This window comes from Aulonocara stuartgranti (assembly GCF_965226115.1).
Source record: "Aulonocara stuartgranti genome assembly, chromosome: 23".
Lineage (NCBI taxonomy): Eukaryota > Metazoa > Chordata > Actinopteri > Cichliformes > Cichlidae > Aulonocara > Aulonocara stuartgranti.
This window is the reverse complement of record NC_138958.1, coordinates 1346589-1360729: the sequence shown is the minus strand read 5'-3', so window position 1 is coordinate 1360729 and position 14141 is coordinate 1346589. Positions and strand designations below refer to the sequence as shown.

Here is a 14141-nt window from a genome sequence, read left to right as displayed (position 1 = left end):
GCAAAGAAATTCTAGGAAGTGCCTTTGAAGCTGTTTAGCAGAATGCCCAGGAAAGAAAACTGCACCAAGGATTGAGCCCTGAGGAACCCCACGTGTGAGGGGGGCCGATGAGGTCAAACAGGTAAGTATGATGAGAACCATTTGAACCAGAAATACCAACCCCTCCCATGATTACTGGTGTCAGAGGCTGCAGATACGTCAAGCAGAACTAAAGCAGAATAATCACTTTTGTCTAAATGCACAAGAATAAATCACATTGAAATAAGTAAAGGCGCATATAAATGGGTACAGTAAAAGGACTAGATGTTACAATCCCTGGTAATGCATTGCTTCAAATGGAGAAAGTCTTGAGGGATGGCTGTTATGAGGAAAGGCAGCCCAGAAACTTTACCAGCGGCACACATCGTTGTGTGCCTCAACTTCACAGGGTGTTTCGGTCTTTTACCCAGGCTAATCTGCCATTTTTTACCTTCCTTGGTTAGGTTTAGGGATTAGAGATCTGATCTAGATTATCATATTAAAATTTGGGACACATTGTCAGTAGTGGACCTTGGATTCATCGGGTGTTTTGGCCATTATCACTAGACACCCTCATCCAAGGAGGCCCTGCCAGGGCTGATCAGGCCCCGGAGTGTGTCACTGGTTTATGTTAACTTGTTATTTCTCTTCTACTTTCTTCTGTTTAGTTTTCTACTGATCTAGTTTTCTCTTTATTTTCTTCTATCAATTCACTGCAACTGAGAAGTAATACTTACCTCTTTAATATTTATGGAGCCTCACTTCTTCAAAGAGATAGAAAAGGTGAAAGAGAGAAGTAAGACAAGACAGGAGAGAGGAGAGCTGGAAGGGCTCTTCTGTGCTATAAATGGGTACTACTCCTAACAAAGTAAGAAAGTGACGATCACAAAGTGCCTCAAAATAGAAATGTAAAAATTCAAAAAAATATAAACACATATAACCAGAGCATTAAAAAAAAGAGTTGACTAAAGACAGCAAATTTTCAGCATGTATCACAGAGATATATCATAAATCTATGCTCTCAGCAGTTTGTTGTTGAACTCCATCTCCCAGAATCCTGAGCAAAACGTAAGCAGGTGACGTATATGTGCTACGTGTCCAGGAAGTTCTGTAGTCAACATGGCGGCGCAGCAGGGAGATGTTGATGAGCTGTTCGATGTGAAAAATGCGTATTACATCGGCAGCTATCAGCAGTGCATCAACGAGGCGCAGAAAGTGAAGGTAGGTGACAAACAGTTAACACCTGAATGCGTTTAAACGAAGCTGTCCCGCGGCTCTGTGTGAGCCAGCGTCCCGTTTGCGAGCAGCAGTGCTAAACCTGTTAGCTCAAACTTCTCTCGGTGCTGAAATGCTGCCTGTGTTTTGTCTTTGAAGCCGTCGTCACCAGAAAAGGAGATCGAGAGGGACATGTTTTTGTATAGAGCGTACATTGCTCAGGTGAGTGTCTCCATCAGAGCTCTGTCACTGCGCACCCACCGCTGTCACGGAGTGTCGATGAGACCCGTCCTCTTACTTTCTGTGTTATTGCAGAGGAAGTATGCTGTTGTCCTGGATGACATCAAGGCCAACTCTCCCCCCGAGCTGCAGGCTGTGAAGATGTTTGCAGAGTATTTGTCGAGTGAGAGCAAAAGGTACCATTTTTACCTCTTGATTCTGTTCATCTGGACGTAGCGTTTTGTGGGAGAAACGTTTCGTCACTCATCTTATAAACCTCCCAGCCCATTGTTCCTTCAGTGGGCTGGTTTCAGTCATTATGCAAATTTACTCTTTATAAGATGGGGAAACCTGCAGTCAGCTGACACTGAAGAAGTCACCTGGATGAGTGACGAAACGTTTCTCCCACAAAACGCTACGTCCAGATGAACAGAATCAACTTTTGGAGATTTACTTTCCTGGATGATTGAGATGCATCGAGACGTACCATTTGTACATCCACTTACACTAGTCCGCCACGGGAGGGACATAGGACTTGGCGATAGAGCAGATGGTAAATGGCCTGTATAGCGCTTTACTTAGTCCCTAAGGACCCCAAAGCGCTTTACACTACATCCAGTCATCCACCCATTCACTCACACACACACACACACACACACACACACACACACACACTGGTGATGGCAGCTACATTGTAGCCACAGCCGCCCCGGGGCGCACTGACAGAGGCGAGGCTGCCGGACACTGGCGCCACCGGGCCCTCTGACCACCACCAGTAGGCAACGGGTGAAGCGTCTTGCCCAAGGACACAACGACCGAGACTGTCCAAGCCGGGGCTCGAACCGGCAACCTTCCGATTACAAGGCGAACTCCCAACTCTTGAGCCACGATCGCCCCCGGATATGGATAAAACGTATTATTTTTCTGTAGTTAATACTAGTTGTCACTGTGGCCTTCCAGTCTGTATCAGTAGTAGGCTAAAGTTCACACAAGCAGTTCGATATGTGCTGGTCTGTGTGGCTCTGTGGAAAGCAGATTTAAGGTTGCCAAGAGAGGAACTGCAATGCTGTGTGAGGGTGTCAAGAGTTTATTTGAGGGTGGTGTATGACGACAGCGAGACTGTTGTGAGGGAGGAGTGAGAGGTGGTTTCAAGGTGGAGGTGGGATTACATCAGGCTCTGGCTCCGAGCGCCTTTTTGTTTGTGCTGGTGATGGACAGGCTGTCGGATGAGGTAAGGCAGGAGTCTCTGTGGACTCTGAGGATTGCAGACAACATTCTGAACTGTAGTGGGAGGAGAAAATGGGTGGAGGAGAGGTGGAGGTGTGTGTGTATATGTGCTAGAGAAAAGAGGAATGAATGTCAACAGAAAAAAGATGCATGTCTGTGTAAGAGTGAAAATACAAGGAGGAGAGGTAGTAAAGGACGATCATCCAAGGCAGTGGACAGAGTGGGTAGATATGAGTGTTAGGAGCAATTTGTGACAGAAGGATGGCAGCAAGCTTGAAAGGGAAGGTTTATATGATGGCAGTGACATGCTCTGATGTCGAAATGATGGAGCTGGAGGCCGAATGAAGATGCGCAGATCTCTCTCTGTGAAAATGAGTATATCAGACGGCTCAGGCTTCTGACTTTGAAGACAAAGTTAAAGAGGCGAAGCAGAAATGGTCTGCGTGTGCAGAGAAGAGGAGAGTGGATATACTGGACAAAGGATGTTGTAATATGGTAGGAGGAAGACCTCTGAGAAAAGCTGTGCAGAGGGTTGGTGTGATGGGCAGTTAATTGACTGTGTCATCCCCCGAGGGAGCAGCTGAAAGAAGAAGAAGAATTAGATGTGCGATGACTTTTAAAATGCAGAGATTTGGGTTCAGCAGAGACTTCTTGAGTGTTTGAGGGTCCCGGGTTTTCATTCGTTCTTGATACAGGCCTGATCAACACCAACAGGTCTTATATCTGTTGCCACTCCAAACTCCAGGTGTTCAATAATGTCCTGTGTGTCCTAAAGAAGAGAAATAAGTGTTGTGTTAATAATGCACACAAGATACAATAAATAATTCAGTTCCTCTGTGGTTAACAGATTGTATAAAAATATATATTGATGGTGGGACTTTTGTTTATTTCACTCTCATATAGTCATAGTTACAGACTGTTTCCTGTTCTCAGTGGAAACTGTGTTTTGTGATGTTACGTTTGCTTAGTTTTTATTCATGTTTTACTGCTTAACAAGCCTGACAGAATTCAGGAAGGTGTCCATGTACAAATTTGAATGAAGAAGACAGAAGATGGAAACAGCTTACTCTTCAGATGGTAGTTGTTTTTTCTTCACAGCTTTTAATTAGGCTTTGTTTTTGTTCAGGGACGTAATCGTTGCCGATTTGGACAAAAAGATGGCAAAGAGTGTGGATGCTGCCAACACCACCTTCCTACTCATGGCTGCCTCCATCTATCACCACGAGATGAATACTGATGCTGCCCTCAGGGCTCTGCACCAAGGAGAAAGCCTCGAGTGGTAAGAAGGGAGTGAAATTTTTAGCTTAACAAGGTTTGATTTATGATCCGCTCCAAACATTTCCCCCATATTTGACTAGTAATCACCACAAAAACAAGAACAGTTTAAATTTTAACGTTCATTTTTATTCATAACCAATATTTGATGGAGATGCTCAGTCATCTGCATGATTACTGGACTCACTGTGCTGCTTTGACAAATGCGCACAAGTGCCTACACAGCTAATATGTGGGAGTGTGAGATGAACTACATTTACATATACATCAATCATGTATTTTGTTTGACGTTTTTCTAAATATCACAGATGATTTCTGGGTTCTTTACAGTCTGAACTCTGTAACTCTGAGCCCTCGTAATTTGTTTTTGGGACGTGAAATGTGTCCTGTGTCATCTGTACTCAGTGGGATCTTCACTCCCTGCTGTTTAAAGAGCTCTGCATGAAACTGACCAACTGTTGTTCTGTTTTTGTCATCAGTATGGCCATGACCATTCAGGTGCTTCTGAGCTTGGATCGTGTTGACCTGGCGAGGTATGACATTACCTGGTGTTTTCATCCAAGAGAAAAATGAACATGACACTAGAGAATTTCCACTAGAATTGGTTGATCAGCTTCTGGAAGCGCACATCTACAGTTCTGCACAAAAATCTTCAACCAGCTTTCAGGCGTTCTTATGATTTATTTTGATGCGGTGTCAAACAATAGTTCTCCAGGTTCTTCTCTGGATATTGGCTCATTTTTAACCCTTTATGGCCGGTCGGAGTGGGCACGCTCCGTTTTGCGTAACTATTTTAAAAGCCTGGTAGAACTGGAAGCACATAAGCTAGCGCAATCGTTTTTTGTGCACATGATACCAGAAGAGTTGTACTTACATCTTATGCATTCAGCTTGTCCGAGGTCACGGTTTCCTTCCACACATGGCTTTGCAAAAATTGCTTTAAAAGCATTTGCAGCAACAAAACCAAAATATTCCAGAAACACGCTTTGCCGATCTGATCAGCTGTTCATGACACTTCCTACGTTGGAATAGACGTCAGTGCGATTTATCTGATGTCCGCCATCACCTGCCCGAAACCAGAAGTGACGTCATTTTTGCGGAAAATATCGTTGTTTTTTTTCTATAGCGCATTTACAAAGCTATGCTGGTGTTATTAAAATTCATGTTTACACTGCTGGAAACAGTTTATTTTGATGCACACGCCGTTTTTTGTTTGTTTTTCCAAATTTGCATTATAATATTTTCGTTTTCCCTGCAGTATATAAAAAGTATAGAGAGAAGTATATAAAAACGAGTGTCTTCATAAAACTATGAAGACACTCAAAATAAATTTCCTGTGGTTGGAAACTATTTTGTGCAACTTTTTTGCATTTACGGTTTTGAGGGATAAACCTCTGAAATTTCTCTGACTGCAAATATGTGTAAAGAACCAAAAATGATTTTCTTTTTTGTAGTTTATTGCACTTTTTTGCTATTTATGTAGTTACTATGGACTTAAAGCATACATATTATTAAAATTTGGGATATAACCGCTGTATTGATGTATAGCAACTTGAAATGCTCCCAAAAATGGCGCTACAGCATGTAAAACTATAAAGATAGCTCAGGCGGACTTGGTTCTATGGTAGGTCCTAAAGGGTTAATCCAGCTCTTGTACCCGACCATTGTCAAAGGAGTTTAGCCTAAAAAAGGAGGACACAGTGCTGTATCTACACATAATGAACAACTTGTCAAACAAGCGTCTTACACAGACTGGGGGATTTTCAAAGAGCGTTTAGCCAAAAACACAGCTATCTCTGCAGGGTGTGCAGTGTATCCCAAACACAGCCGGTGTGATGAAATCCCCCAGAGTGTGGGATCGTCTTGACAGAGAACAAAAAAAAAAGGAGGCCAGCATCCAAAGACGAGCTTTGAATATCCTTCAAGAAGCCTGGAGAACTATTCGTGAAGTCTGCTTACAGAAATTACAAGATTATGGCAGCAGACACACACCCAGTCTCAGGGGTCACATGCTAGCCTACTCCTAGTGCCGGATAAAAATGGGAGGGTGGCGTCAGGAAAGGGCATCGTGTGTAAAATCAGCATGCGCGTACATCCGCTGTGGTGACCTCTTGGGAAATAAGAGAGCAGCTACTTTCTATCGTATGTTTGCATGTTTCAATAATAATAGCATAATACAGAGAAATGAGGGGGAGCTCAAGACTTTTGCACAGCACTCTATCAAACAGTTAAACTCAGCAGACCTGCAGTGTGTGTTACTAATTCTGTGAATTAGAAAAGCTTGCATTAACAAAAACAGACTGTAAATTTGGGCAGTCATCCTCTCATCACATTTTCTTTTTTCATAGGAAAGAACTGAAGAAGATGCAGGAGCAGGATGAAGACGCCACCCTAACCCAGCTAGCAACAGCCTGGGTTAACATTGCTGTGGTGAGGGGACAAACCTTCATTAATGTCCCTCAGTGCACAATACAGGAGTTGGTGTAGCTGCATTGAAACGAACTGAAGCAGCAGGAAATATTGGTGCAGTGTAAAGCTAACCTAGCCAGAGTGTGACAGGTGGTGAATGGACTGTTCTGCTTCTTAAACAGCTCATATCTTCAGGAGCTCTGCACCCCCGTCCTCATTAGAAAAACAATACGATGCATATAAAGCAGCTGCGACTGACTTTTCAGAATCATCACTGACTCACAGTCTGTTTGTTATTCCAGGGTGGAGAGAAGCTGCAGGATGCCTACTACATTTTCCAAGAGATGTCTGACAAGTACTCTTCTACACTGTTGCTCCTCAATGGCCAGGCGGCCTGCTACATGGCTCAGAACAAGTGGGAGGAGGCTGAAGGAGTGCTGCAGGAGGCGCTTGATAAGGTTGGAGGACCACAGGAGTTGGCTTTTTTGGTTTTTGTGTGTCTGTCTGGTCTCTGCATTTATGCACAATTCACTTAATGCTTTATTAACTTGTTTCTAAGGCAGCTTTTAGATCCACGGTCTTAGAGCTGAGAGTAGTGCCACTTTTTACGTAATGAATAAACTCATGTTAAGGAACATCTTCCTCCTTGTCGTGATCTCAGCCAATATGTGTGATAGTCAGTCAGATGCTTGTGTTACATGTACAGCCTGCACAGAAGCTTATTTTTGAACCCCATATTAATTCGTTTTCTGCACTGCTCTGGGGATGAAGAACTCCTAAAGCATAATTTATGGTCGTACAACTTAGTTGGTACGCTGCCAGACGGGCCGTCCTCGGACCTGAGCGGACTGCAAACGCGCCGCTTCTGCCGCACCATCAATTCTGCTTAACACAAGTTTAGTTAGAAAACCTGGGAATTTCTTCACACTGACTCCACGTTCGTGCATCCTGACCACCAGTGAGTGGTTCAACACAGATAAAAATGACAGTTGTTGCTGATCCTCTTGTTTGTGACAGCAGCTGTTACATTTTGCGTCACGCTCAGTGAACGTGATTGGTCGTGTGTTTGGGTGGGAGGCGGGGTTCGTTTTAGTGTGAACCATATTATAACTGCTGAATCCAGACGACCTGAAGAATAAAGCATCTTAGTGTATAACTGAAGAAGTAAATGATCTGAGTGTGACAGCAGGGGGCAGCACATGCACACTTCCTGCACTTGATCTCTAACAGGATTTGGTTGGACTGTAGTTTTTATTCCTCCAGTCAACAAATGTTATTTATCCGTGTTCATTATTTAAACTATTGAATATAATCTGTTGTAAATAAAAACTACAGGTCACTTTATAAATCAAAGTCATCTGCATTTTGAATCCATCTGAGTGCAGATCGCTTTGATGCCAGTGGTTATTATAGTTTTTTCTAATTAGTTTTTATTTGATTTTGCCTTTTTGATTCAGTTTGGTTTCCTGGGTGTATTTTCTCACTTGAGTTAACATCTTTGTTTTAAAATGTTAAGCTTTAGCTTAGCTTGTATTAGTTTCGGGGTTAATTTGAGTCCAGATTCTCAATAAACACATCAGGTAAACTGTTAGGAAATCTTAACCAAACTAACAGATACTAACGATTTGCCTGGAATAACCTTGGTTGGTGATGCCTGCTGTGAGTCTGGTCTTATCATGTTTGCAGGTATTGATTTTAGAGAGCATTGGTTCATGTTGCTGTAAGCACACATGTTTTTGCTGTGATTCATTTAAAGCAGGGTGACATTAAACTGGATCACTGCGACCTGCAGCAGGTCAATCTGAGTCGTTCAGTAAGAAACTTTAAACCTGCTGACAGTAAAGCGTCTTCCTCTCTCTTATCCCTATCAGGACAGCAGCCACCCTGAGACACTGATCAACCTCATCGTGCTGACCCAGCACTTGGGCAAAGCTCCCGAGGTGAGACTTTGAACCCAAAGCCGTCTGTGATTTAACCATTGGTTTTATCAATATCCTATAGATTAAGTCACCATCTTTCAAAGAGGTTTGAAGCAGCTTTGCCCCCTCACCCTTCATGCCTACATCGAGGATTAAAAATAAGATGCACTTCTTGTTTTGTTTTGAACCAGACAAATCCTTTCTGCCATAGAGGAGTTGCACAATCTGAAGATCAGAGTTCATGAGATAACGCTCACTTATCTTCCTTACATTATAAGGACTTCAGAGCACACAGATTGATTGATTGGTAATTTATTTCAACATGTGAACAATATACAAGTACATTTAGAAAAGAAATGAGAGAAAAAAAAAATACTATACAAATTACATACAAAAAAACATTCTGATTAATTTACATGTTGAAAGGGAGTGGGAAGAAGTATACACTTATTTAATCCCACCCCTGTCCCATAAATTATCAGTGAATATTTAGTCAGCTTCCTTACTGATATAATTTGTAATAAAAATAGTGAACAGATTTCTGATATACTATATACTATAATATCACATCATGAATTTTTTGTTTGTTTGTTTTTAAATAGAGACATTCACTTAATTTCAATATTTTCCTTTTCTTTATAGATCGAGAAGATCATATTTTTATAACTCTTTTTGAACAGTTTTATGTTTGGACATTGCTTTAATTCCATATTCAGTTTGTTCCATAGTTTCACTCCTTGAACAGAAACACAAAAGCCTTTTCTTGTAGTACGTAGCTTCATTGTTTTGAAGTTACAAAAACCCCTTAAATTATAACGTCCTTCTTTCAAAAAAAACATACTCTGAATATTACCTGGCAGTTCTTTATTTTTTGCTTTGAATAGAATTTGTGCTGTTTGGAATTTCACTATATCGTCAATTTTCAATATTTCAGACTGCAAAAATAGTGAGTTTGTATGTTCCCTATAACCTGCATTGTGGACAGATAGCAGCACATTGCTGACATGAAGCTACAAGTCATCATTAGATTGTTTCCACCTGCAGTAACTGCTGATTAGCACATCTCACTCAAGGTTTCCTGGAGTTGTGAGGAAATGTATTTGCAAACTATACAAAACACAGGGTCTTAATATCTGGTATTATAGAAAGGAGTACACAGGTGGAGCATTTAGAGGTTTTATGGCATTACTCTGATATTCTTTACCAGTGTAACATGTTACAGTTTGTTTGCAGACATTTTGGAAAAGTTGTTTCTCTGTTGGTAACCCTGTGTCACCTTTCGTCTGTAAACCTGCTTTTTGTGGACTTTTAAACTTTGTTTTTGGCCAACGTTACCTGTTTTTGGTACTGTGTGTCTGATGAGTTTATGATGTCCCCAGGTAACCAGTCGATACCTCTCCCAGCTGAAAGATGCACACAGAGCCCACCCGTTCCTCAAAGACTATTTAGCTAAGGTAACATTCTTGTCGTTAAGCATTCTGACAAATATAACGATTTAATGGATGTTATGAAAGTTTTAGTGCCAGGTGTCCTTTGGAGCGAAGCCACTGTGGGTCTTTAGCCCTTGTCCCACACTGGTGTCATTACATAAGAGTGCAGATGTACATAAACATGCTTAAAGTGGGTTACAGTGCTCCTGTGGTGCTGAACTGTTCCCTCTGCTCTTTGTTCTCTTGCAGGAGAACGAGTTTGACAGACTAGCCATGCAGTACGCTCCCACAGCTACAGCGTAGAGCATCTGCTCGTACCGAGGAGGCGCTCTAACAATGGATGGAGTTCACTTTAACACCACAGACCCAGCTTCTCCCTTTCATTTAAACGTGTACTGTGCTTTGGTATTTTTTGCTCTGAAACTTTGGCTGTAATATTTAAACCACACTGGATGTCACAACTCCCCGTGGGGACAGCCCAACGCGTCTTTCTTTTGCTATCCACTCTTGAAAATTGCATTTGTTTTACAACACATCTGTGTAATGCGAGCATTCCTTTGAAATGATAATAAACGTGTGACCCGGCTGTGTGATGGTGTGTGGATTTATGTGCCTGAATGTATTAGAGACCGGAAATTCAGACATGAACGCGCTTTCTGAATTATCTGTGATGCAAATCGTGCACATGACGCTTTTTTCTTTCAAACACAAAGACAGAGCGGTAATTACGTCACAGCCCCTCTGCTTTTTCCCCCCCTTTCTATTTTTCTTCCATTTATTTATTTTACCCGGTTTCTTTTAAGCGTAGCTGGGTTGTCTGTGCGTCTTTGAACGCACCAGTGAGCGCAGCTCGTCAAACCCTCGGACACGTTTAGTAGCCAGACGAGGAGGAGGAGAATAAGAGGAGGCGACGGGGCTCCTGGTGGGATGAGAACATCCTCATTCATCCGTTTTCTGAAGCTGGAGTAACTTGTGTTCGTCTGAGACTCGGCCGTGTGACGGGAAGCTGCAGGTTAAACTCAGGAGACGTTATATAAGGCGAATAACGGACCCCGATGAGAGCGCGCGTGTGACAGCGCAGCAGGGTTTGCCACCATCACCGGAGAAGCGACAGGAGCTTTGGACCTCTTTTTTCACCCCCCCTCCCTCTGTGTTTGTGCGCTCAAAGGCGATAAATGCTAATTCATTCAAGTCGCTAGCTAGCTTGGAAGCCCCTGCCAATGCTGCTCCATTCACTGCGGTGTGCGCTGCGATTTCATTTAGCTAGGCGGCTAACCGGGGCGCAGATGAGCTGAGTGCGTAGCGGAATGATTAACAGAAGAAACCTCCTCCAGACTGCCGCTGATGGCTCACATTAATTGTCTGTACTGGCTTCGTAATTTTTCTGCGTGATTCTCGAATCCAGCCGCGCAGTCCGCCGTGTCTGCTCTCATACCTGGCGGGGGCCCTGTATCATTCATAAACTGTCCTGGACGCAAAAGAATGGGCCCCGGTCTTAATTTGGAAAACAAAGAATTAGGCTACTGAAGAGGTTAAGCTGGTTAGAGAGGCTTGCTCTGGCTTCTTTTTTTAAGCACAGCTAGCAAGCTGTTGAACCAGTCAGTCGCCGCGTCTGGACCGCACTGCTCGCTGGTGTCTTTGCCCATATTTTTCTTGCGTGCTGGTTTTTGCGCCTCACCACAATGGATAGTCTTGCCGGGAGCGCCGGGGCGGTTGAAGTGGAGCCCATGCCGGGCTACATAGAGTTCATCACCAGATCCGCCATCGTCATGCTGGACGCATGGAGAGACTGTAGCAGCTGCGGTCTGGAGCTCAGCAAACGGACTTTCCTGGATAACGCTTACATTACCTGGACCGAAATCGCCCTGTTTTTCTTTTGCGCCTATTTGTGGACGAAGGTCAGGAGGGGACTGACAGAAAGTCTGTTTAAGGTGGGTGCCATGCAGTCCCTAATACGCTCGGCTTAGGGATTCTTTCTTCTAATTGAAACAAGTGTGGCCTCCCATCTGTCAGTAGTTATAACGGGAGGCGCACGATGCTCTGTGCAGGCAGGTGGGAGTTTAAGAAGAACTGTCTGGAACCTGTTGCAGGTTTAATACAAAGGAACAAGTTAGAGGAAGGGGCACCTTAAATCCTTCTCAGATAGCCTAACCACAGTGTCAGAAAATATTAACCTGACTCTCAGGCTACCACAAACACAGCTGCAGCGGCGCGCGCAGCTTCCCGTACCGCAGGTTCTCATTTTAGTGCCGTTCAAGTAGGGGACGAAACTGTCCGTATGCTCTCGCAGATGCACACGGTAGCTGCCGCACAGCTTCACAGCGCACGCTCTGAATGTGCACGCTGTGTGCAGAGGAAGACAGGGGGACTCCCAGGGGAAGAAATGTGTGCGTGTTAGATAGCCTTATCTACACGTGCTGGGTGAACAGGTCCAATGGATGCTTGTTAGAAAAATTATTCTAGTTTCACTTTATTTTGGAGTATTTTATTAATGCTGCACGCCTTGTTTCTGCAAGTTTATTATTATTGTTATCCATCCATTCTCTTCCTTTTATCCTTCATCATCATCATCACGGTTATTATTATTATTATTATGTAAATCTTGACTCGTCGTGTTTCTGGTAATTAGTCACAGATTACAACTGTTGTGTTTTAAGGGCAACTAACCATATTATTAGCAAGTGATGCGGATTTCCTGCCTGCGCCTCCCCTCGCTTCTTTCTTTATCACACACACACACACACACACACACACACACACACACACACACACACACACACACACACACACACACACACACACACACACACACCAATCTGCTTTCATAGAGTAGAAATGGTGATTTTTTTAATGTGTGTAACCATGTGCACAGAGTGTCTCTGAGAGCAGCCTGGCAGCATGTGTTTTACCTCTGCGTGTCTCCTGCTGGTCACATACTCAGACTATTCTTTTACTCATCTGAGGCCTGAGCATTTCCATCCGGCCGGCGTTGCCAGGGAGGGGCTCTCTGACCACAGACTGGGCATGTGGTCTCTGGCCAGTTAATCTGCCCGGTGGTGGGGGCGGGGTGTCTACACACATAGATGTTGTGATGAGGATGATTCGGCCAGAGTTGCACACAGGAGCTGAAAGCACTGTGTGCAGAGCCAGATGCTGCCTGTGAATGTAAAGAAGGAGGCCTGTTTTCATTTTTACATTATGCATGTGTGTCAGCGTATGTATGTTTGACTCAATGAAACATATGTGCTACATAATGGGGTGGGGGGGTGGGGGGGGGGGCTGTAGATGCTGAGTCAAAGCTCAGTTCACTTTTCGAGTTCTTATCAGGGATGAAGAGGATGGGCTCAGTGTTCGTTCAGCCATGTGACTGCTACTCATCAGAAAAGCTCAGCTGGCTGCCAGAGGAGCCCGACGTCCTTGTGCGATGTCTTTCTTAGCAGAATGGGAACAAGCCTCCCTCTCCTGAATTTGGATTTGAAGTAAACGACAGAGCATTTAACCTCGACCTGTTCATAGTTACTCACTCTGTGCTGTTGCTGTGGTTTCTGATTTGGAGTAAAGTGGCTAAACTGTTATACATAAACACACGTCATTAACTTCAGAGCTGATGAGACCCTACGTGCATCAGATACTAGCACAGATGTTAGATGTTTCCTGGTGCTTTTCTGATCGATTAAATTTTATATCTGCAAGGAATAAAGTCACACAAATGAACAGTGCCAAAGCTACATGTAAATGTTAATATACAGAACTGTAGACATATCCGCACATCATTACCAGACAGCAGCGCTTACATTCCTGCACTCTGTGATACTGGCTCATATCGAATACTGTATTTCATACCAGCTTTGCTGCTATTGGGCCAATCAAACGCTACAAAAGAGCAATGAAGATATTAGATAAGAAACCTTTTTCATATCACCATTGTCAAATTTAAATTAAAAGTTTCTACATTTTACTAATTTCTAATTGTTTAAATCTGCCTGTCTAATATACAAAGGTCTACATGGTCCGGCGCCTCCACCAATGAGTGATTTTATTAAACAAAAGTCCAGCAGTGTTGCCGGGTCCCGCCTGACTGGAGCCACTGTTAGAGGTGACTGAACTGGCATTCAGACGGAGCACCTTTTCACAGATGCTCTGTCATATCAGGGAGTGCGTACACTAAAAAGAGTTAGTGTATTACAAAAAGGGAAACAACTATTAGTGTAACTGGTCAGTGCAACATCAGGGCAGTCGGGGCATGTGCAATACTGGGGTTTGCAATATAATTGACGTGTTTCCGTTATTGTCATCTATACTGTCCTCTGTTGTCCACTCTTCTTGTCATTGTTTCTTCTAATATGATGTGATCACTGTTTTCGTCACATGACCTGTAAATAGTGTCTCTGTATGTTTTTACTAACTTGTGTTTAACACCAACCTGCCA

At 43.3% G+C, this 14141-nt stretch overlaps 2 protein-coding genes across 2 annotated transcripts in view; both read left to right on the top strand.

Moving 5' to 3' along the window:
• Positions 1 to 22: 22 nt before the first annotated feature.
• Positions 23 to 10298, top strand: cope (COPI coat complex subunit epsilon). The gene is made up of 11 exons (XM_082524346.1): positions 23 to 121; positions 1072 to 1239; positions 1393 to 1455; positions 1549 to 1649; positions 3806 to 3958; positions 4434 to 4487; positions 6303 to 6384; positions 6666 to 6821; positions 8235 to 8303; positions 9662 to 9736; positions 9962 to 10298. Exons 2-11 carry the CDS (start codon positions 1138 to 1140, stop codon positions 10013 to 10015), a joined length of 909 nt encoding a protein of 302 aa, XP_082380472.1. The 5' UTR covers positions 23 to 121; positions 1072 to 1137; the 3' UTR covers positions 10016 to 10298.
• Positions 10299 to 10473: 175 nt separating this feature from the next.
• Positions 10474 to 14141, top strand: part of cers1 (ceramide synthase 1) — a 31488-nt gene continuing 27820 nt past the window's right edge. The window contains exon 1 of the mRNA XM_082524345.1: positions 10474 to 11643. Coding sequence (XP_082380471.1) covers positions 11395 to 11643 — 249 coding nt within the window. The 5' untranslated portion in view covers positions 10474 to 11394. The remainder of the gene's footprint in view (positions 11644 to 14141) is intronic.